The 25,277-nt window shown below is 47.8% G+C and overlaps 1 protein-coding gene across 2 annotated transcripts in view; it reads right to left on the bottom strand.

The window, feature by feature from the left end:
* Positions 1-25,277, bottom strand: part of CSMD2 (CUB and Sushi multiple domains 2) — a 550,409-nt gene that overhangs the window by 430,705 nt on the left and 94,427 nt on the right. For both annotated transcript variants that reach the window (XM_045858971.1, XM_045858969.1), the window contains exon 3: positions 18,776-18,888. In XM_045858971.1, the coding sequence (XP_045714927.1) occupies positions 18,776-18,888 (113 nt within the window). The remainder of the gene's footprint in view (positions 1-18,775; positions 18,889-25,277) is intronic.

Raw genomic sequence — 25,277 nt, forward strand, 5'->3', positions numbered from 1 at the left:
TCCTTATCTGAGAAACAGGGGACGTAGGCTGGATGCTCCAAAGTTCCCATCTCGTTGTAAAACAGCCTGTCAGGGCCTATGCCACCTGGCCCGGTGGCCTCTCTGACGCTGCCTCCTATTCATGGCACCCCCACTTCTCTCCTCCAGCCATCCTGACTCCCCATTGTTCCCTGAACATGTCAGCCCACCTCAGGGCCTTTGCACGTGCTATTCCTGCTGCCTGGGACAGTCTTTCCCCAGATGTCCTCTTGGCTCACTCCTTTACCTCCTTCAGGGCTTCATGCAACCATCACCTTCTCAAGGAGGCTTCCCCGGCTATCCAATCTAAAATTGTAGCCTCCGTACCCCGAACCCAGCCTATTCCCTTTCTCTGCCTTTTAGTTTGCTTTGCACTCATTAATATCTATATACTGTGTATTTTACTCATTTAGTGTGTCTGTCATCCACTCCATATGCTAGAATATAAGATCCGTAAGGGCATTTATTTTGTTCATTGCTAAAGCAGACATCATGGGTTTCCTTTCAAGTCTTACCACTCACTGCTATGCCCGCTGTGCATTTTTCAATCCCTAGCTCCCCAAGCAGTAGGGGCCTGCCAGGCAGAGATGAGCTTCTGCTCCCTGTGCTGCAGGCGATCCCCCGCCTTTGCTGCCCCCAGCCTCACAGCACCCACACACATGCCCCTTGCCTCGCTGCTCAGAGGGATGTCTTCTCAGCAACACGGGCCTTCTTTTGCTCTCTTAGGACCTTGGGCAGAGTCCACCAGCTCTCCCACTTTCCTGAAACTTTACATCTCTCTGCTCGGCCAGCATTTCCTGAGCTCCTGCTTCAGGAAGACAGGAAGGGAGCTGGTAAGCCCCTGGGGCAGGGACCAATTTCTTCTACCGGGGCTGGCGCTGTCCTTGCAGGCTGACCTGCCTTCTCCTAGACCTCTGGCAGGAACCGAAACTACAGCTGCTGCAAGAACTGGGAAACAGGCATGACTGATCCCCAAAGGCACGCCTGCAAAAAAGGGTGAAGGGCCTTCTCTGAATGCAGATTTTGCAAGTAAAACGAATTTCTTTTCTATGTCTCCTCCCGTTCAAAGTCATCTCTTCTAAGTTCTTCATGCAACTGCCTCCCCACCAGGTTCTCCTGGTGCCTGGGAGGCACCTCACACCTAACAGTCCCAAATGACTCTGGCTCTCTGAACCCCCTTCCCAAGCCTGCTCCCCCCAGGGGCTTTCCCATCTCAGCTAATGGCAGCTCCATGCTGCTAGTTTTCCATCCTTGGAACTACCCTTGACTTCCCCCTAACGCTGCACATCCAATCTGTCTGCTGATTCTGTTGCCTCCAGCTTCCAAATCTACCTGGAACAGATCCATTGCTCAGCCCCTCCACAGCTACTCCCTGGTCTGATGGTCTGAGCCTCCTCATCGCTCACCTGCATCACTGCAGTACACTCCTGGCCAGGCTCTCTGCTCCTGCCTGGCCCCACTTTACTATCAGCACGGGCATAGCAGCTGCTTCAAGGAAGATCAGGTCAGGCCACCCTCTGCTCAGATTCCACCGCACTCAGAGCCAAAGCCACGTCTTTCTGTAATGTAAAGGCTGCATCTGACTTGGTCGTCTCTTTTCCTCTCTCTGGTTTTATTACCTCCTACTACCCTCCCATCACTCACTACTCCAACCACACTGGCTCATCTCTGCCCTTCCAATGTGCCCAGCAAACTCTCACCTTTGGAGGCACAGGGGGTGCTGCTGACTCACCTGGAGATTCCACAGTAGATGGTGGTGGGAGCCCCAAAGTTCACCCAGGAAGCTCTAGTCCTTGAGCCTAAGCAAGTGACCAAACCATGCCCCATGCCTTTACCTCTCCAGCGGTTATCACACTGCATCATAGCTACTGGATTTCTCATCTGTCTTCCCAGCTAGATCATGACCATCCAAGGTCAAGGACAGTATCAGGATCATTGTGTTTTCCCCAGCCTTGTTCAGAGTAGGTTTTCAAGACATGTTTATGGATGGATGGATGAATGGAAGGATGACTAGATGGCTGAACAAAAAACTAGGTTCTCATGAGCCTTGCCATGTTTAGGACATTTTCTCCTGTTGTGCTTGATTGGACAGCGAGAAACCTAGGAATATACTCTGTGTCCCAAAAAGCCTTCCCAGAAGCCAGCCGGTCCATGTGCTGCCTCCCAGACAGCTGGTGTGTGGCACTGGGAAGAGACACTCTGCCCGGCTTGTGAGGTGAAGCTGCAAGCACAGAGCCTTCAAGATGTTATTTCCCAAGAAAGGAAGGGCATGTCACAGGCCACCCTCCATTTGAGATAGACATGGAAGCTTGAGAAGAGTCTCCTGTGGTCCCAGCGCAAGAAGGATCTTGGAGGAGGAAGCACACTCAGTCCCATCGGGCATGGCCATGAGTGAGCATTGCTGTTATCTCATTGTGCCCAGGCCCCAATTCCATTTCACAGTTGAGAAGACTGAGGTGCAGAAATAGTACAGTGTATTCTCCAGATAACATGTAGCGAATGGCAGATTAACTCAAGGACCATTTGGTTCCAAAATACAAGTTCATGTGCCTGTCTTGGCTGCTTCCTGTTCCCCTACTTGCTGCCAAAAGTGGGTGAGAGTCTAGCTAGGTGAGAGGCATGAGGGGGGGCTCTGTGGGCACTGAGTCCAGGCTTACCTGTGCCTGAGGGAGGCTGATGTCCCAGGTGAGGCTACCATACCTTCTCAGACCCTTCCCAGCTTCCTGTTTGGGTCACTAAGGGGCTGAAAGTGAGTAGGAAGAGAGCTCTGAGACGGGGGTGGGAGGCTAGGAAGTAGCCATGGCCCATCACAGTGTTAACAAAAGCTTGATAGTCAGGGCTTAGGCCAATACTAGAGATCAGAAAAACTCTTTAGGATCAAAGTTAATCAAATTAATGAATGGGGGGTTACTGATTTAAAGAAGTAAGTTACCGAATCACAGAGCCATTGAATTAGCAACTGAGAATTGTCATGAATTTTAGAAGGCACTTACGGAATCCCTCCCCCATCCAGTTCGGCCCATCTTCTCACACTCAAGACATCCTCAGCAGAAAAAGAGGCCTGCTTGCGTGCATGCGGGGTCTACAGGCTCAGGCTCGCATGGTGGCCACCGGCAGGACCTGTCTCTGAGGGTTCCCGCTCTGTCTTTTAAAAAGTGCCCATTTGCGCCTCTCTCTCTCCCTCTCCCCCTCTAGTTGTGTATTTGTTTTCATACTGTAACTGTATTAAGATGGAAAAATGTACCACGTTTACCCTATAAATTTGCGCATTCAAAACACATCATGTACCCCTCCCCAGGCTATATATTTTATTTCACTGACTTTTTTTTCACATTGAACATTTAAATAGCTCAGAAACTGAGATGAGCCCTACCATCAGGAAGGTGTCCTAATTTAACTGGCAGTGGTTTTTCTTTCTCTGCAGCACATCAAATAAGGGTGCATCTTACAACCGATGGACGGTCCATGGATGAGATCCAGCACATACACCACTGTGAGCAGTACGCCAGTGGCACCAGTGGCTGAGGCTGACCAATCAGACCCTTGCTCGAGCCCCTCCCGAGAGGGGGAGCCCTCTGCCTCAGGAGGCAGCCTACTTTGTCACGTGATAGTTAACACCATGCAAAGTTTCTTCTTGATTCTTGGTTAAAACCCACCTGCGTCTCACATCTACCCACTGGACGTCATTCTGCTTTCCGGAGCAATACAGAACATTTATTTATTTGTTGTCTTTGCGACAAATCCTCAAGTTACTTCCAGCCCTTCTTTTGAACTGTTCTTTGTGAGATTATTACTTCTCTCATGCTTTATCCCAAACACCTACTCTGTTCTACATCTTATGCTGGAGACACAATACATGGCCCTCAAAAACACCTTGCTACCGATGACTGCTCTGTTACGTGGGTTCCCTTCCTCTGAGTGCACCTACCTCCCAAGAGCTGGAGTCTATACTTCTATTAATAGAGCCATCTGACCTTTGGCTGACAGTAAGCTGACACCTCTCTGTAGTTTTCATATAAGCCAGGATTTCACTGTGTTGACCTTGGTTAACTCTTTGATTTCAGATTTTCTCCTATTAGTTCTTTATCAAACAATCAACACTAGGGCAGGAATGGAGAGAAACTTCAATCCCACACAATCTCACTGACACCTTGCATGAACTGTTGCCTTTTTTATTTCTATGCAGTCCTTGTCCCTGTAAAACCTACTTTACATGGTTGTCATAAATATGGGGACGCAATTTTGCATTCTGCATTTTTTACTGAAAATATCATAAACATGCTCCTGTATTACTAAATAATGCTTTTATAATTTTAAAAGGTTGCATAAATCCATTAGGTCGATGTACCGTAATTTTCCTAGTCATTCCCCTATTGTTGGACATTTTTACAGTTTGCAATTTTTCATCACTGTAAATAATGCTGAAATCAACACTTTCATGCTGTAACTTTCCCCGCTGGTGAATTATATTCCCAGGATGGGAATAACTGGGTCAAATGACACGAGCATTTTATGACTCTGAATACATGTTATCAAGTTGGAGTCCCGAGGGACCCCTTTGCATGCCGCCAGAAGCGTGCGCCGGTGCCGTTTCCCTGCACGTGCCCCAGCACTCCCACGGACTGCCCCGCCCCCTCACCCCCCCCCCCCACGCCCCGCCCGGGCTCTCCCAGCTGATTCACCAGGGGTAAAGTGTCCTTTCCTTGTTTTAACTGACACTGCTCTGATTACCAGCGAGGCGGAATGGCTTTCCTGTGTGTTTACATGCTGACCCTGTTTCCTCCGGTGCGAACTCGGGGTACCCTTCTTACTACCTTCTGCGGGCTCTTTGCTGAATACAGAGATTAACCCTTTCTGCCGTATCAGGCATAAAAGCATTCAGCAGTCAGTTCTTCTTTCCATTCTAGATGGTTTTTCTTGTGCACAACTTTTACATTTGAATCTAATCAGATTAGTGCATCTTTTCCTTCTGTTAGTCTTTAAAAAACAAAGCTAGGCATTGCTCTCTATTACAGTGGAATGTTTTATTTGGGTTCAGTAGTCCTGGCTGTGTGAAGTTGTTTTATTCTCTTCTTGTAGCTTAGTTCAAACCACCTGGGTTCAAACCCTTTTACTAGCTGTGTGACCTCAAGCGAGTTACTTAACCCCTCTGTACCTCATCAGTAAAATGGGGATCGTAGCAGTGCCTGCTTAGCAGGATTGAGGTGAGGACTGCATGTTGAAATGTGAAGCACTATGAAGAGCATCTGGCATCTGGTAAGACCTGAAGCAACATCAGCTTTCGCTACCATCCTTACAATCACTGTCCAACATATTTACTCTTGAGCCCCCTGCAAAATGTCCAAGTGTGATCTCTAGGGCTTCATCCCCATCACTCACAGCTGGACACCCCGGCACTGGAACACTCACCGGTTCCTCGGAACTCTTAAGGTGAGCTTCCAATCAGTTACAGTCATACCATGAATGTCTGCAGAAGAGACAACGACATGAAAATTTTCGTTTCAGCCACTGGAAAAGCCAAGCTGCCCCACATGTATGTAGGGCATCCCTTCTGTGCCAGCAGCTTAGCAACCCATCCACAGGGGATGTGGGCCGTGTGGCGTGAGCCCCAGGCTAGGTCTCCCCTTGTCCTTGCGCCTTCCCTGGTGCTGGCGAAGGTCCTGGAACATTCCGGCCTGGGCAACAGTTCCCTCCCGAAACTGACCCCCTGGCCTCTAGGCTGCCCCCTGCCCTCCTCACCATTTCTAAAGCACAAATCTCACTGTGTCACTTCCCTGCCTAAGACCGTTTGGTGGTGGCTTCTCTCTGCAAATAAAGCCCAAACTCCTTCCCACGGCCTCCCAGCCCTGACTGAGGCTGGCCCCTTGGCCCTCCTCCAGCTCTGCTCCTGCTCTTCCCCCTTCTCATCCTCCACCTTCCACCTGCAGGATTTCCTGCAGACATGCAGATATGTACACTCATTCTGTTTCCTGGCCCTCGATTTCATTTGTTCACCAAATACTTATTGAGCACCTAACACATGCCAGGACCTATTCTAAGAACCAAGGATTCACCAAAGAACAACAATAACAATGCAAAAAGAAAAAAAAAGGCCCTGCTCCCAGGAGGCTCATGCCCTGGTGGGGGTGGAGGGGGATGGACGATAAACAAATGAGCAATAATCATACTATGTGTCAGGGGATGAGAGGGAGTGAGCGGGTGGGGGCTCTTTTATATAACGAGGTCAGCAAAGGCCTCTCTGATAAGGGGATGTTTGAGCAGAGACGTGAACAAAATGAGGGAGACAGCTGTGGGGGCTGCCAGGGCAGGGCAGGGCAGGGCAGTGCAGGCAAAGGAAACAGCACGTACAGAGACCCTGAGGCTGAAATGTGCTTAGGATCCCCGTTCCTCCAATGCCCTCCACTTCACAAGACCTAAGTCCTGGGAATTTAATTCATTCCCAGGCCCAATCTGTGTTACTCCTGAAATATGGCTGGATAAAGGCCCTGACGTAGGGGCTGGAAGAAAAAGCTGGAAGGAAGCGTTGGTTGAACAGCAGAGAAGCGAAACCATTGTCCACAAGACAGGGACTCAGGCAGCAAGGACATCCTCAGCAAGGCTGGGCTGGGGACGGCGGGCCCTGGGAGGTGCCCCAGGGCCTGTGCCCGGGACCCACCTGACTCTCCATGCCCCTCCCTTTCTGTGGAGTCAGGAAAGGTGGGGGTTGGGGCTTAAAGAAGTGCGTGTAGGATTTATTTTGAGAAGCAGCACAGAGTGGAGAGAGGTGGGCTTTGGAAACAGACTTTCACACTGTGCATGACCCTCAGGTGCCATGGAACCTCGGCAGGTGACCTCCCTGAGCCTTGACTTCCTTATCTGTAAAATGGGGATCCTGACACCTTCTCAGGGGGCAGGGATGTGTTGGTGTCTGCAAAGCTCTGAGCACACTGCTGGGCATGCCAGAGGTGCTCAACAGGGGCTGGCTCCTTTGCTTTCCTCACCTCACAGGCCCTGGGCTTAGGGTCCTGTGGTTTCTATGAGGACACGGGGCTGCAGAACAACTCTGGTTGTTTAATGAGATCACCTGCAGGGGAAGGATAGAGACGTCATCTGTCCTCCGCCAGATCTCCAAATCAGGATCTCCCACCTAGGGCAGTAAGTGCTTTTCTCTCCCGCTGTTAAAATGAAATGTCAATGGCTTCAGCCCTCAATCATCCACATTAATGAAGGGAAGGGCTGGAAAGAATCATCCAAAACACTGGTTAGTCACCCCCAAATTATCAGTGGGAAGAGGGGGTACTGGAATATTCGATCTGATATTTCTATTTGGAAGCATTTTCCTCCCTGCTGATGCTCAGCTCATATTGTGGGAGATAAAAGTCACCCCAAGAAGAGAGGCATGTCCCCTGAACCTCCAGGGCTGAAGACGGTGGGTTACCATGTCCACAGGAGGGAGGCAGTAGGGTGTCCAGCCACAGCCACCGCCAGAGCAGTGGTTAAACCTGATCCTCCCACACACCCCCATCCAAATGGGAGGAATCATATTCCGGTCCCCACCCAATGGTGTTCCCTGTGCCTTGGGGGCCGTTGTGTGGGAGGGGCTGGGAGTGGGTGGCAGTGGTCCCAAGTAAGCCATGTTTGGGTTCTGTGCACTCCCCTGCCTCCGTCACAGAAGCGGAAGGGAGGGTCAGGACTGGGCATCCCGCTGCCTCCCATGAAAAGAACATTTATCAGATGAAGACCTGTGCTAATAGGTGTTAAACAGAGTTCAATGCAGAAAATTGAGAACTAATGAGACTTGGAGCTGAAAGAATAAATTAAGAGGTGATCACGTGGCCGGCATGAGCTACCCCATGAATGCTGGAAAGGAGCCCGGACAGTCGGAGAGCCCAGGGTCCGAGCAGAGGTCAGATGGATGGGCCCAGCCCGAATGAGGCTGACGAGTGGTCAAAAGCAATCAAGCAGTTGCCATATTTCACTGGTTCCAGGGTGCACATTTTTCCGTATCTTCATATTTCTGAAATTAGGATGTGTCCTACAATCGATGGCAGGTCATACTTTAATTGGCAGCATTTTTTTCTTTCTTCGTGGCACATCAAATAAAATGGTACATCTTGCAACTGAGGGCATCTGAGAGTCAATGAGGATATGGTTCCAGGAACCGTGAGCTGATCTCTGTCCTCGTCTGGGTCTTTCACACTGGGGGAGAGGATGGCTTATCCACTCACTTATTGAACCATTATTTACGGAGCATCTACCATGTGTCAGATCCTGGGCTAGAGCCCAAACAGCTGCTTTTTGACATTTATTCCATACCAGGCACTGCTAGGAACCCCTGACACGTGCCACCTTATGCGTTCCCAGTGATAATCCCACAGAGTAGAGATTGTTGGTATTACTGTCCTCCTCTGACAGGGGAGGTCAAAGGTGGTTAAGTGACCTGCTCAAAGTCTAACACTGGCAAGTAACCAGCCGGCCTGGGAGTCAATGCTCCCTCCAGGCCCTGAGCTCGTAATCTCGGTGTGTCAGTGCGCTCCCGCTGTCCAGAACCACACACCTGAGTCGGGAAGGAACACGGGGGACAGGAAATATACAAGGGATGCTCGCGAGGGAAGGAGACGTGCAGGGAGCTCTAACAGAACATAAAGCGAGGGCCGTGAACGAGGGCAGGTGCCTGGATTTAGTTTGAGACTGGGAAGGGAAAAAGAGGAAGCATGGAGAGGTGGGGGGTGCTTCAGGAGAGGGGACTCAGAGTGTCTAAGGAATGAGTGGGGACCCAGAGTGCGGTCTGGAGACTGGACAAAGTCCAGTGTGGCTGTAGGAGGGAGGGGTAGAGGTAGGGCCGATGCCCAGGGCTTGGTGGCCAGGGAAGGAGTTTATACTCCATCCTAAAGGCGATCAGAGGGTTTTAAGTGAATGCTCTCCAACATCCTTGTACCTAGCATCAAACGATTCTCTGAATCTTTTGTTGACTGCTAAGAGGAAGGCTCTGGACCAAGGCCTCCGTGGATCGTTGTTCAGGTTGAGGACAGCAAAGGGATGCCTGTGCCCAGGGACGATGAGAACGAAAACCCAGCCATGCTCCAACCACAAAGCCATGTGCTCACAGGGCTGTGTCCCCTCAGAGTGCCCATTTGTGCGAATTTGCCCAAATGCCCAGTATGAGCGAGCAGGTATCCAGGTTAGGGGAGGCCAGCACTAGCTACTATTGGCAGTGTCCCTGCTGTGTGCCACTGTGTGCCTGGCCCTGGACTAAGGCACCATGGTGAAAGATAACAAAACAGAACAGGTGACTTTTCCGGCTGTTGGAGAGCCACAAGTCTTGACCAAAGATTTTGTCATGGAAAAGAGTTTCTTTTCACTCCCACAAAATATATCAGGCCCTGCTATAATAGCTTCCTTTTACTGAGTGCCTACTATGTACCAAATGTAATGCCAGGTGCTTTCTGTACCCTATCACTAATGCTCACACCCCTCTTAAAAGGAGGAGAGGGTTATTCTATTTTCCCCAGGAGGAAGCTGACAGGTTCCGCACCTTGTCCAAGCTCGCATAGCAGGGACATGGCAGAGCTCAGACTCAATCTGCAGAGACCCAACGAGGCAGGGCAACTTTCTCCTTGTGGTTGAGGAAGGGGTATTTATTGAATAGAGACTCTGGCCAGGCGTTTCCCATGAGTTAACTCTTTGAGTCCTCATTACAGCTCATTGAAGTGGGAGTTACCGTTTCTCTTTTGTAAAAAAATCAGCTCAGGGAGGCTGAGAGACTTGCCCAGTTCCCAGAGCTAGCCAGGGTTTGAACCCAGCTCTCTCTGACCCCTGCTCCCCTGTTCTTACTCCTGTCCAACCCTTTTAGGTCTCAGACTCCCTGAAGTCAGGTGCCACTTCTTACTCGTTCATATTCCTCAAAGTCTGTGTTGGGACCTGGCGTAGAGCAGGTGCGCAGTATATATTTGTTGAATGAATGAATGAATGAACAAATGAGTGAATGAACGAACAGGAACAGAGAAGAAAAGGTACACCTTACCTATAGGTAATCCAGCAACCTGAAAATGTTCCTTCCCCATCATTGTTATGTCTTTTGTCGCCCTGATGTGCGCAGGTTCAGGGCCCCAGAGTTTGGTATGATATCATCTTCAAGGTATGCTAATACCCTTCCCCAAAGGGGAAAATATCACTATGCATGATGAACTGTTTGTGGGATTGTTAAAGACGTGATATGAAATTCATCCTGATTCCCCACTTATTGAGAAGTGCTGCCCAATTTGTCTCAAATGTCACATCTCTGTGTATTAATTTGCTACTCCACAGTACTGATTAAGAGGAATATTCTCCAACTCCCAAGGCAGAGCCATTGGAAATGGAACAAATTCACTCAGGAAGCACACGCCACCCCTCCTGGGCAGAGGAAAAGGACGTTCACTGCCTCCCGCCCTCGAGGAGGTCCTGCCAGGCCCGCTGTTCTGGCCTGCAGTGGCCTGAATGGTGCAAATTGCATATTCAGTGTATATATAGTCGAATAGCTTCCATTAGCCCAATTTTGAGATGTCTGCATAATGCCCTAGAATTGGGGAACTCTTTTAGAACGAGGAAATTATCTGAGGCTGAGACTGGAAGAGGGGAATCAGCAGGTCTAATTATGGGATGGAATAAGTCAGAAGGGGTCCATTTCTGAACCCCACTTTCCCTGTGTGCGCAGTTGCACGATCACCTCCAACCCCACTCCCACCTGCAACAGCCAGGAAAGCACACTCTGTCCTGAAGCCTGCTCCCACTGCCTCTCCCAGCAGAGCAATAACGGGGAGCTCCATTTTCGTCCGTCTGTCCCTCACAGATATGTCTGTCTGGCCCTGTTTCGCCATGCTGCGGTCTTTATGCAGAGGTGACATTACTGACCTTGCAGCAGTAGCAGCACCCCAAGGTGTTTTTTCAGAAGTGACACTGAATCCAGCCCTACTTCTTCCTTCCCTGTTCTGTTACTCCTCGGAAATGTGGGAGGATAGGGACAGAGAGGACAGATTGTGGCTGTGACAATGAGACCGGGATGAAAAATCAGGGAGGCACACAGTACGTGCTCAGCAAACATTAGCTTCATGAATGAAAGAATCTTCACCATGAACTCTATGTGTGATGTCAGCCTCTCTGGGCTCGGGTTCTCAGATGGACTAGGGGATCGTGGGTGGGCTTCGGAGCATCTGAATTATACGAAAACAATACAAAAAGTGCTGCGTCCATGTGTTTGTGTGGGTGTGTGTGTCTCCGTCTCTGTCCAGAAAGACAAAGCCTGTGGCCTACTGAACGTGTTACTAGCACCTTTAGCTCTAATGCCAACATCTCTGTAATACAAAGAAAAGAGGCCGTGATAAGACTAAGGGTCTGGCCTTGACCTCATCAGCTCCAATCCACCAGGTGACAAGGCCTGAGACCTCATCCCCATCAGGCAGTGCTGGGGCTCATGAATATGGAGAATCCTCTGGTCCTTCCTCCATGAAGCCACAGTCTGTTGGTAAGATGGGACACACCGTGAACAACTGGGGTGAGGATTTTATGCAGACTCAGGAGCCGGGGGCCGGCAGTGGGGCTGGGGTCGTGACCTAGGGACTTGATAGATCTTTCCTTCCATCTCCTAAAGAAGCTCAGTCAAGTAAGGTCAGGATGAGGGTGACTTTATTAACTAGCTGACATCTACAGATCTCTGACAATTTGCCAGACCCTGAACTCGCACATCATGTGACCTGTGTGTTCTCTTCCTTGATCGTCACAACAACTCTATGAAGCATTATGCTCACCCTGATTTTACACAGGTGGAGGCCAGGGCTCAGAGACATAAAATAACTTCCCCAGTAGCACACACCATGTGCGTGGCAGAGATGGGATTTCATTCCAGATATGTTGGAACCCAGACCCTGAGGTCCTGATCATTGCATTCTGCCACCTCTCCCCTTAAGGTTACCAGGGAGTTTGCAAAAATAAGATTCTCCATCCTTCTAGATTCTATGTGAACTAGAACAGGTCTGATATTTAAGGAAGCCTCCTGTATTCTGGTAGTTGGATGCCAAGATGACAGACTTAGCTCAACAGAAACACCTGTTTTTAGATCTAGGCGATTACACAGTTCTGAGTGACTGAGGCCCAGCACTCAGAGACGGGTTCTCCTGGCACGACAGTGTCAGAGTGCCTGCTCAAGATTAATGCTGCTCGAATGCAACGGTGCAACAAGGATCAGGCCTTAGAAACCTGCAGAGGCTCTTAATCTATTCAGGATTGTCTGATCTTCTTATAATTCGTGTTTACCTGCTGATCAGTCTGGAATAGACAGAAACATACCATACGATCATTGCGAGTTGTGTGTGGAGGAGGGGAAGCCTAGGGGAGAAGGTGGGAGGAATCCTGTCCAAACAGCAGAAAGACTCGAAACCTCAGGGAGAGACGTGAGAAGGGCAAGTCGGGAAGAGGCTCCGCCATACTCAGAGAGAGAGAAGGAAGGACACACAGCGAGTGTTAGGGAGTCAGAGACGGAAAGACACTCACGGAAACCTGGATGCACACAGTCCCAAAGGGATTTAAGTGTGAAATGGAACAATAAAACTCTGAAATAATAAAATGAACATTTCAATGAATATTTATCTGATCTTGGCATAGAAAAGGCCTTTCAAGCATGACACCAAAGGTAGATTATAAAAGACAAATGAAAAAATTTTAAATTACTGGCACGAAAATTAAAACTGCTGCCCGTCAAAAGGAAACTCAAAACAGTAATATCCTTCATATGCAAACCTAGTCACAAAAAAGATAAGACAAACATCCTAACACCCCCCTCCCCCCGAAGAAAAGCAGGCTGAGATAGGGACAGACAATTTGCAGAAGGATCTACAAATGGCCTGTAAGTGATGACAGGTGCTCAACCTTCTCTATCATCAAAGACATGCAAATTATAACCACAGATGAGGCTGCGTTTTTCACCCACTTTAATCAATGAAACTGATTTGAAACTCACCAACATGCAAGGTAGGTCAAGTGGGGGAAATGGGCCCTCTCCAGCGCCGCTGGGGGGCGTGTGCATCAGCACAACCTTTCAAAAGACACTGGAATTATGTATCACAACACAAAATGTGTGCAGTCTTTGACCCAGCAACTGCACTCCCAAGATTGTATTCCAATAAGATAATTAGATGAGGGTTTAAGTTGTACATACAAGGATATTCTTCACCTAAATGTCCACCGAAGATGACTGGCTAAATAATTGTGGTATATGCAAACCACAAGGCTCCCTCCCTGGTCGTCATTAGGGAGGACAAAGCAGGACTACTGTTATTAACGCAGAAGAACAGTGGCCTCATTAACTGGATTACGGAACTGCATGCACAGCATGACACCAAGTGCACGAGGATCTGAGCCTATGCGCACATGGGCGTGTGTCGGCACAGAGCCATCTAGGTGTGCATTCCCTGGAGTGGCGGAGGTGTGTGGCCAAGCCCTCTGCAGTGGCCGGCAGCCCCAGCTGGGCGAAGCGGGACAGGGGCAGATCTGGGAGTCAGGAGGAGGGGGTGAGTGGGCTGAGGGCGCCTCAGTGCTGAGACTGTGGTTACCAGACCTAACAAACAAAAGTACAGAATCATCTGTTAAATTTAAATTTCAAATAAACAATAGATTATTTTTTAGTATATAAGTCTGTCCCAACACATATTTGGGATATTACTCACATTTTTTAAAAAATCAAATTTTAAAAATTTGAAAAATTTAAAATTGCACTGGGCACCCTGCATTTTATCCAGCAACCCTAACTGGGAAGTTGTGGGACACACCCCTCCCTGCCTCCCTGGGATGACCCACGCCATCCGGTGTCCTTCCCCGGCCTCTCACTCAGCTCCAGTTTACTGGCCTGTGAAATGGACTCACCAGTCTCTGACGTACGCCAGGAGTTTAGTAAGAGGAGCAGTGTAAGAGAAGAATGTGGTATTTAGTGCCCGAAAAGCCACTCCTGGCCACCAAGTAGCCTTAACTAACGCTGAACAGCAGAACTCCTGAGTCCCAGCTGGGGCATCTGTGAGAAGGAGATAGCGGTGTCTGTCCACTACTGTCGTGGGGATCAAATGAGATAATGTGCGTGAAGTGCCTGGCATACTGTCAGTGCTTAGTACAAGCTGAGCCCCTTGTCCAGGGCTGCAGCCCAGGCTCTTGAGCCCCGGGGATTACAAATCGGGCAGCTCCCGCTGTCTCAGTGTTCCACAACCGGCCTTTCTGATCTTCTCCCGGAAGCAGCAGCTGTGAGCTGACACTCTTCACCTGACTTCACCTTTCTCCAAAATCCCCAGCGGCCTTTCAGTCCCTTATCTGCACTTTTCACTCTCCCAAGAAGCTGGAGGAGGATCAAATTCACTTTGATAGAGGAGGGTCAGCGATGTTGACCGGGTGGGGCATGGCGCCAAAATGACACCACAGACAGCAAGGCCTGGTGTCATTCTGAATGGGTACAGTGACTTCCTGAACAGACTCTAAGGAGGGTCCTGAACTGAGGATCCTCTGGCCAGCAGGGGGCCCCTTCTGTGGAGCCTGCCTGCCTGCCTACCTGTCTGTTTAGTTTCTGCTGTTCCGCACAAGTGAATAAGGTGAACCCTGCGATGGAGGGCGGGGCTGGCCTCCTTCCCTGAGAGCCAACTCTTCACAGTCCCTTTGACCACTGGATCTGCCTGTACGTCCACATTAAGGCCCAGATTGTTTTTAAAACTCTGCCCAAGGTCAGTCAGTCAGTTATCAGCTCAAGAAGCTAACGTTTATCAGTAAATCCCCAAATATGGGATTATCCGGCATCTTGCTGGTAAGGGCCAAGATGGAGAGGGCCCAGGTCCCCACTGTGGGTGAGGTACCACGTGCTATATTCCCAGCAGTGGCTGCCTCTCCTGCTTCCTCCCACCTTCCCTCCTTGCCCCTCTGCTGCGGGTATTCCAAAAGTCCGTGCAACTCACACTTTTCCCGATGCACAAATTGACCCATGGTGTGGCCCTAAGTCAGATTCACGGGGCTTAGTGTTAACCCCAGCCTTGACTCCTCTGCACTGGACTCTGGTGTCAGCAGACATCTGTGACCCAGTCTGCCCATCAGCACAAAGACAGCAGCCACGCAGACTGCGGAGTCGGCAGAAACCCTGCCTGGGTGACTGCATAGGGGCTTACTCAGCTATGGCAACCTGTTTGCACCAGTCCACCAGCCCTGGGTTTCTCTGGGCCTTGCCCACAAGGCTTGGTCAGCTTAGGGCCGATGACTTAGAGACCTGACCCCAAAATGTGGCTGAGGTAGGGGAAGCCCCCACTTCTGCCTTGGGTCCTGCTGCGGAACGCTGAATATTCTCACAGCTGGGCTGCCTCTGCTGGGCCAGGCAGGTGGGAGGAAGGTGATAGGAACCATCAGCTTCTACTTTGTCCTAGTGTTATGTAACCTTGTTTGAATCTCAGAGCGTTTATGAATCTGGCGGAAGCTCTGGCTCAGCTCTGTCCAGGAGAACGTTCTGTAATGACAGAAACGTTCCCCATCTGTGCTAATATGGTAGCTGCAGCCACGTGTAGCTACTGAACAAGATATGAAGCTGGTATGACCGAGAAACAGAATTTTACATTTTATTTGACTTCGATTAATTTAAATGTAACTAGTCTCGTGTGGTTAATGGCTACTGTGTTGCATCACACAGCTCCAGATGAGGGGTCAGTAAAGGGCCAGAGAGTACATACTTCAGATTCTGCAGGCCATATGGTGTCTGTGGCAATAACTCAATGCTGAAGTTGTAGTGCGTTGCAAACAGTCATAGACAATATGTCAACAAATGGGCTTGTCTGTGTTCTAATAAAAGTTTATTTACAAAAATGAGCCAGGGGCTGGATGAAGCCCTGTGTGGGGGGAGGGGGGCAGTGGGAGGTCTAGTTTGTTGATCCCTGTTCGAGAGCCTTCTTAGGGAAAAAATACATACATCCTTATATCTTCGGAATTGTGTCTCTGTTTACCAGGGGTCTGTAGACCTTTGATGTCCAAAGGTAGACCCTGCCCATGAACTGCAGGCTAGAACCTCCAACTGAGAAGGGCTCTATGAGTATACCCCCAGATCTGCTCTGCTTGCTAGAGAAGTGTTGGCACTGTTCCCCAGAGGGCACAGTGTGGTCGGCGATGGGTAGGACACATTTTTGTTAAGCCTCATCAGAGTCCAGACCTCAGATAAGTACCTACGAGGAATGCTGAAGGCAGACACCACGAGGGCCCGGCTGCGTCCCCCTGTGTGTCAGCACGCGGGGTCTCTGCAGGTGCCGACTCTGGTGCCACTGACTCACTGTCCCAGCCACCCCCCAGCACAGCCAGCCTCCCCAAGGCCGACGCATGGGCCATTGCTCATGGTCAGACAGGCCGTTAGGAGCTTCTGGAGAGGACTCCCTTAGTAAGGAAGTGGTAGCTCCACCTTGGAGAGAATTAGTTTGGGTTCAAGGCCAAAGGTTCAGGGGAAAGATGTAACCAGGAGGACCAAGATCACAGGCTTGATATTGGGAGCAATGGATTGTTTTTGCAAAAGAAATTGGGCTTTCTCAGAAGACCTCACTTTAAAGACAGGTAGGTTTTTCCAGGAGCCCTCAGTTACAGGTGCCTGGGATGATGTCAGGAGCCCTCAGTGAAAGGCAGTGGGGCCTTTCTCTGGAGCCTTCTCAGGAACCTTTAGTTAAAAATAACTCAGGCCTCCTCAGAGTCCTTCCACTGCCCAGGTTAAAGCATCAAGCCGTGTCCCACACACTGCAGAGGGTGGGTTTGCCAAGAAGGTAGGCTTTGCCCTCTTCTGGTGCAAATGAAGACGAGACAAAAGTGTAATCCTTTTCTATTAGGTCTGTCCGGAAAGTATCCAGCCATGCGCTATGAAAAAAGAGAGGCGTTTATTGAAGAAGGTACAAGATACAAGAAACATTGTACATAAGACAATGATGTCTTGCCCTGGCTGGTGTAGCTCAGTGGATTGAGTGCTGGCCTGTGAACCAAAGAGTCAGTGGTTCGATTCCCAGTCAGAGCCCATGCCTGGGTTGCGGGCCAGGTCAGGTCCCTAGTAGGAGGGCGCATGAGAGGCAACCACACATTAGTATTTCTCTCCCTCTCTTTCTCCTTCCCTTCCCCTCTCTCTAAAAATAAGTCAATAAAATCTTTAAAAAAAGACAATGATGCCTCAGTCCCCTTCAAAGTAGGCACCTTGAGACCTCACACGTTTTTGCTGATTGCACCTGTACATGTTCAGCATTCTCAGGTGTTCTGCTTGTTGCTGGCCTTCCAGAACATGGATCACTTTCAAGAGATTCTCAACCATCTTTGAAGCCACACTTTTATTTGCACTGCACTCGCTGCATGGTCCCTGGAAGCTTTCTGAATCTTCCAAATAGTTTCCACAAAGGAATGTTCAAGCTTAATGTGAAATTTGATGCAGATTCGTTGCTTGACTTGCTCAGTCATTTTGCATGTGACGGCCACACAGTGCACATGCTCACTCACCAGCATCCACCACCCCCACTGACTAGCACAGTGAAGTCATCATTGTTCACACATGCACATTCCAGTCCACTCTCCTTGGCTGCCAGGTTACACAGATGCCACACCAACCATTCTCATTATATTAACAATGGCTGGACTTTTTCCGGACAGACCTCGTCGTATATTGCTACAGAATATAGATGCTCTTCAAGAAAGTGTCATTTATTTTTTTCTCAAATTTAAGAGAATGTTTATTTAGAAAGTTACAGAGGTAGTAGAGGTGAGCCAGCTAGGCTGCGCAGGCTCAGGAAACAAGTTACAGCAGCCGAAGGGCCTTGGAGCTTAGGAGAGAGAAAGGAATGTTTACACCAGGAGGAGGGTTGGGGAGGGAAAGGTGTGGGGGTGTTCCCCAGACGGAGAGCGTCCCGGCATCACTTATTTTTTAAGTTCTCGGAGGCAAGAGAAAGAAAGCTTTAGAATAACTGGCATGCTTTAGTAGGATATTGTGTCATTACTGTTATTAATTATCATTAACAGTCTTAAAATATGTCTATTAATGATCTCAACACAAAATAGCAGTGTGGGTATTAGCCAAGAGCAGCGTAATTGCCTATTAATGAGATGTAAATTTCCCAGGGAAATGACAGAGATCCAGAAGTACCACCTTCTGAACATAATAAAATTAATAATAATAATAATAGTGTATAATCCGAAGATATTAGTGTTAATTTGAATGCTAACACCATATTTAAACAGGCTGAGAGAAGTGGAAATCATTTGCGTAACTCAAAACAAAAAACCCTAATCCACACTCTTAAGGAAAAAGTAGTAATTGTTCTTCTCTGAATGATATAAAACTGACTCTTTGCAGTCACTATAGTGAGCAGAAAGTTTTTTCAGTGACTTATGTTACTTCTTTTACTTAGGGTTTATATTGCTCTTATTTCCAAAACCAAGCTGAGGTACCTTATACAAGTAAGCCCACTAGAAAACAGAATTAGAAAAATAAAAACACAACGAAACCCAGTTAAGGGTACGGAGAAGTAGATGTTACCAGGCCCTCAGGACAAACTATTGCAGCTGAGCTCTGATTTCAATTCTCAGCTTCCTGGAAATGCATCGCAGGCAATTCACAAGTAACTGAGTTACTGGTCGATAACCAGCCTGCTCAGGCCGGGCCCCAGCTCTGAACCTGCAGCAGCCTGTCCCTGCAGCCGAGAGCATCACAGCCCTGCCTGTGGCCAGTACAACGCCCCAGGTCAGACCCCTGTGGCCAGGGCAGGGGGGCGCCTACCTTCATAGGTGGCGTGGAAGCCCTGCGCGCTGACTGCGTAGTCACTGACGAGATGCAGAGAGAGGGTGGTGGCCGCACTGACGATGGTGGCTGGCAGCTGAAAGCCTGTGAGCCTGAAAGACAAAGAGGTGCAGTTTAGGGAGAATGACCCGCCTGGGGAACTGCTCATCTGTTAAGCACTTATTGAGTGCCTGCTGGATGCACAACGCTCATCTAGGCATGGGGAGGAATATAAAAGAAGCCTCACACCAGTCAAATGGAAGGTGTTCACCGACCAAGTTGTGATGGAAATGAGGGGTCTTCTGTTCCAGAAACATGGGGAGCTACTCCCCTGAAGCCATGGGCTGTCCTTGAGCTGGAGGCCTCCCTTGTGTGCGCCTCTTCTTTTTTCTCCTCTTTCGCTGTATTCTACCTGTCTTCTCCCTTTCTGACTGAGAGCCACTGAGGCTCTGGGTAGCTTTCCCCACAAATGCTCAACTGATGATTGCCAATAGACAATATTTAGTCATGTATTGAGAAAGATATTTCTCACTCTAAGTAGCAGACTGTGGATACTTCTTAACATACATTTTATTCTTTAAAAGGAATAAGTCTACTGCTTTTGTGGAAATGATAAGTGCTTATTATTTTTTAAAGGATGAAAGCAAAATATAAAAACCCAGTGCAATCTAGAAATAATCATCCTTGACAGCTGGCAGACAAAGAGATGGAAGGATCAATAGATGGGATCACAGTCAGAAAAATTATTTCATACAAATGGGATCATACTGTACTTGCTTTTCAACTTAAAATGCTTAATTTTTCCCCCTGCAAGTTCAGTGAGGGGAAAAAAGTGGGTGAAATGGAAGGAATTTTTGAACCTGAGATTTTTTTTTAGCACAAGAGAATCATTTTTAAAAGATTCTCCTAATGTTAAAGAGATAAAATCACAAAGCTTGCCATGAACACTTGGGAACATGTTTTAGGAAAGAGGCTATCCATGGCTGGGTGCCCACACGTGCTGACCCCCACAGGTGACCAGGTTGTACACACAGGTGGTAAACAGGTAGCAGTCTCCTGTCCACCTGTGTCCTGCATTTCCTATCCTACCTCCCCTCACCCCCTTCAGGGCTCTGGGAGGGAAATCAAGTTTTACCTTTACCCCCATTTTTAAGTAGTTTGGGAATCTGTGGTGTTCATGGTCCCCTCTCCATACCCCCATTGCTATACCATATCTGGGTGCCCAGATGTCCCCTGGAGAGCATGAGTATTGGGTTCGGACAAGTTAAATCAGTTATTTGTTAATGCCCACTGTGAAAAGCCCTGTGCTAGATAAGTCCTTGCCCTTCCCACCATCCTCATCTTATAGGACTCATGTTAATGCAGAATAAACTCAAGGAAAAGGGAAGAAAAAGGGATCAAACTATGAAACGGGTGACCCAGTAAGTTTCAAGGTCATCTTCTCTGCAGGTGTAAAAACACATAGCCAAGCACCCCTACCTCACCCCATGTTCTCACCCCTTCCCTGTCTCTGTCTTTCTTTGTCTCCCTCACTTTCTCACATGAGGCAAAATCTATATTGAAAATAGTGAAATCATACCTATTGGAAGGGAACAAACAATTTTTTAATCATCTTACACTAGAGAAGGTCTTTCTAAGGGCGACATATTTAGAGGACTGCTTTGGTGCTCCCTGCCGATCGTTCTCCTGGGAAGCTGTTTGTTGCCCGGGGTTCTGGCAGGAACCCACCTGCTCACGAGCCACAGAACTGGGGAAGCGGCCAATCGTGGCCCATCACTCACCTTCACGGACTGGCTCAAGCCGTGAAACAGAGGGAAGAGGGCACGTCACCCAAGCAGGATCATTCTGAGTCCTTCCACGGGATACAACTTACAGGTTCTGAGAGTCTTATTTTTGGATTCTAAATCATTAGCATGAAAGGTTGGGGCTGCCAGCAGCCTTTCTATCATGGCAGAGCCTATATACTCTTTAGTAAAAAATGATACCCCACACAGATGTAAGCAAAACAGGACGGTGAAAAGAGGGGAGACACAGGGACCAACAATGTGCTGTTGAGATGCTTGACTCAGCCGTGCAGAGATCAGTGTCTATCTACAGTCCCCAGGTACACGAGCCAACACTCTTTTCTTTTCTCTTTTCTTTTTTCTTTTCTTTTTTTCTTTTCTTTTCTTTTCTTTTCTTTTCTTTTCTTTTCTTTTTTCTTTTCCTTTCCTTTCCTTTCCTTTTCTTTCCTTCCTTCCTTCTTTCCTTCCTTCCTTCCTTCCTTTTTTTTTGTTCAAGCTAGTTTGATTTGGGTTCTATCTCTTGAAATTGACTGAGTACTAATTAATACGGCATGAAATCCCAGAGGCTTTACAGGAAAATATTGATTTTGTTACATGAAAATTAAGAGCATGTTTGGGGATCAAAAGAAACTGTAAAAAAATAAAAAGAAAAAAGCAAACTGGGAAGATTATGTATTATATATGACGGGAAGAGAGTTAGTATTCATAATCTATAAAGAATACTTTCCAGTCAATACAAAAAAGATACATAGGTAAGGGGGGAAAGGGCAAAGGTACAAATGATGACAGAAAGATGATCCAGCTAATCAGTATAAAAGGATGGAAACGGAATCCCCAAGACTCAGTTTTCACCTGTCGGACTGGCAGATCTCCAGGGTTAGGGAAAACAGACCCTGCGATTATCAGAAAGGTGATAAAGAAATAGTAACAGTTACACACATACATTCGACAACTTAGATGAGACTGACCAGTTTCATGAACACAAACCATCGCCATTTTCCCAATGGGAAACAGATCATTTGAGTGGTGCTGAAACTATTAAGGTAATTGAATCAGTAATTTAAAACATCCTCCCTCCCACCCCCCAAAATACACAGGCCCAGATGGTTTCACTAGAGAATTCTCCCAAATTCTACCAAAAAAGAATTAACACCAATTCTACATGATCTCTTCAGAAAACAGAGCAGGGACACTTCCCAAATGCTTTCTGTGGGATCGCTCTTACCCTGACACCAAAACCAAAGACTGTACAAGAAAACTGAAGACCAGTATCCTACATACATATAAGCACAAACATCTTCGACAAAATATCAGCGATGAGTATTTATCAATATATAAAAACATACACTATGGCCAAGTGGGAATTATTCTGAGGATGCGAGGCTGGCTTGTTATTTCAAAATCAACCAATGTAATCCACCATATTAACAGGGCAAGAGTAAAAAGAAATCACATGACCACATCAATTGATGTAGAAAAAGTGCTTGACAAAATTCAATAGTCTCTCATGATTAAAAAAAAATTTTTTTTCATCCCTGGCTGCGTAGCTCAGGGATGAAGTGGGTTGAAGTCTTGTCCCCGTGTGCCAAGATTGTGGGTGTGATCCTTGGGTGGGGCACCTGCAAGACTCAGCCAATGAGCATGTAAGTAAATGAAACAAATCAGTGTCTGTCTGTCTGTCTCCCCAACAATGTGGTGATTGCTAGGCGGAGGGGGTGAAAGGGGGCTAAATGGTAATGAAAATATACAATAAAGATTAAATAAAAATAAAATAAAATAAGATAAATAAATAAAATTCTTATAATGTAACAAAGGCTTTCAGAAAACTAAGAATAGAAACTTCTTCAACTTGATAAAGAGCATCTACAAAAATCCTATAGCTAATCCTGCAATTAATGGTGAAAAACTATACTTTTCCCCTAAGATTGATGATGAGGAAAGGATCCAACAATCCAATTAGAAAATCGGCAAAAGACAACAAGAGACATTTTACTAACGATAGAAGGTTGGCAAATAAGTGCCTGAAAAACACTCAACGTCACAAGCCATTAGGGCAACGCAAAGTAAGCCCAGGACGAGGCATTCCTGTATGTTGTTAGCAGAGACCGAATGAACCCAATGACAGCACCGAGCGCTGGCCACACTGTGGGGCAACTGGATCTCGCACACGTTGCCAATGGAGTATGCAATGGCACAGACACTCGGGAAAATAGGCAGTCTCTTAAAAAAAAAAGTCTACATATATACCAACAATACAACTCCACCATCACACTCCTGGTCATTTATCCCAAAGAAATGAAAACTCACATCCACACAAAAGCCTGGACATGGTTGTTCATAGCAGGCTTTCTTACTTTTTGTAATAGTCAAAAACTAGATTGGCCACTAGGTCCTATAATAGGTGAGTGACTAAACAAACTGTGGTATATCCAGACCATGGAATAGTACTCAGCAATAAAGAGGAATGGGCGACTGACACACGTACCAACTTGGATGGATCGCAGGGGCATTATGCTGAGTGGAAAAAGCTCATCTCAAAAGAAGGCCATACCAGATGATCCCCTTTGTATAACAGTTTTGAAATGATGACATTAAAGAGATGGAATGTAGATTCATGGTTGCCAGGGGTTAGGCATGGTGGAAGGAAGGGAAGTGGGGTGACTACAAAGGAGGGGCACCAGAGAGACCTTGGTGGTGATGGCACAGTTCTGTATCTTGCTGGCAGTGGTAGTGATGTGAATCCACACCAATGATAAAATGACATGGACACACACACACATATTGCAACAACATCAATTTCCTGGTTTTGATATTGGACCCTAGTGACATCAGGTGTAACCATTGGGAGAAATTAGGAAGAGGGCATGGAACCTCTCTATACTGCCCTTGCAACTTTCTGTGAATCTATAATTATTTCACAATTAAGAGTTCTTTAAAAATTATATGTGTGACCTATACTCTGTTTCTATTGGACAGCACCTCCATTAGATCTGACCTAAACTCAGTCTACCTAGATTAAGCCTTGACCTCCCACTTGGTCCTTGCTGCGCCCCTCCCTTCAGCTGTCTCCTGTTCATTCCAACCTCTACACTGCACCCCTCTTCCCCACATACACAGTTCCAGCACTGGCTGGGTCCCTGGAAATGGACTGACCACCAAAAGCATGACCCCGGCCCCAAGATCACCAGTCACCTGTCACCTCAGTTTTCTGTTGACTTGGCCGTGCACCAGATACCTTCCCTCACCCCCAGATACTCATGTCTGCTGATGACAGATTGCTGCCCCCAACAGATCCTGCCATTAAAATACCAAATTGTCCCCATGGGGCCAGACCTCTACCTGGATCTGATTTCTAGGCCCCATCCTCGCTGACTTCGGTTGTTTCTGCCTCTCACCCAGGTCCTCCGGAATATTCCTTCGGGTGCCCTTCCCAAACCCTCAGTCTCAGGCATGGCTTTTCCCTCGACCTCACACAGCTTCGTGGAGGAACCTCACACTCCACCAAGGCATCTCCCGTGCAGTCACCCCTGGAAATGCCACTCTTCCCATGGAGTGGAACTTGTTGAGTTTATTCCCTCATTAGTTGCATGACATTTTGAGCTGCCATTAGACTTCTAAACTCTAGTTTCTTAGTACTACATTGACATAAGCTGTGAATAGCTAATGTATGCTGTCAACAATTACACTTTTATCACTTACAATATATGGAATTGCAAGCTTACTAGGCGTTTTGTCTCATCGGTATTTACCACTGGTCTGCTACGTCCTGGGCCTGGTAGATAAATTCTAATATAGAGGCTTCCTCAAATGTGCTAAAGCCGGGTGGGGGTGTGTGTGAAGCCTTGATCTCTTCATCTGAATATCTGAATCATCCTTCTCCCATTCCACTGCTCACTCTCCCACACCCATTCGTTATCACTGAGTCGATTTCAGGCACACTGATGACCCATACGTCAGAAGGAGTTATTGCATTGCCTGTCAAAACGAGCAAATAAAACTTTCAGACCGTCCCATCCTTTCCCTGAACAGTTTAAAATACCACCCTGAAAAGAGTGAGGGGTCCTTCAATAGCAGAATCCAGACTTGTAAAGGAAATGGGACAGAGGATGGCAAGAAAGGCAAGAGGCTGGTGCTGCTGTTGGTTACCTCCCCGATGAGTCTCAAATGTGCAGAGAACAGCTTTTAGAAACAGGTATCATAGCCATAGCACAAGCTAGTACTCCTCTTCCACTTTATCAAGGCTATTGTCTTTCCTGCTTCTTCTAGAACCTTCCCTTTGTTTCTGCCTCTGTGCCTAGAGTATCCCAGGGTCTTGGGAACTGGCGAAGTCCAGGAGCCCAGACTTCTCCCTCTCCCAGTTCAGAATCCATCCACGGCTTCCCACTGTTCTTAGGATCAAGGCCAAAACCCCTAATGAGTTCCACGAAGCCTGGACGACCTGGCTCTGCATGATTCTCTGCTCTATATCCTGCCTGGCCCCCACCCTGCGTCTTCTTTGGTCAAAGGCAGGGGCAGTGGTCAACCCAGAGCATGCACAGTAAGGGGTGAATTATTTTAAGATTTTATTTATTTATTTTAGAGAAGGGAAGGGAGGGAGGAAGAGGAGAGAAACATCAGTGTGTGGTTGCCTCTCGCGCTCCCTGCCCTGGGAAACCTGGCCTGCAACCCAGGCATGTGCCCTGAATGGAAACTGAACCAGTGACCCTCTGCCTCGTAGT

This window comes from Phyllostomus hastatus, unplaced genomic scaffold (assembly GCF_019186645.2).
Source record: "Phyllostomus hastatus isolate PE091 unplaced genomic scaffold, TTU_PhHast_1.1 phas_scaffold_182, whole genome shotgun sequence".
Classification (NCBI taxonomy): domain Eukaryota; kingdom Metazoa; phylum Chordata; class Mammalia; order Chiroptera; family Phyllostomidae; genus Phyllostomus; species Phyllostomus hastatus.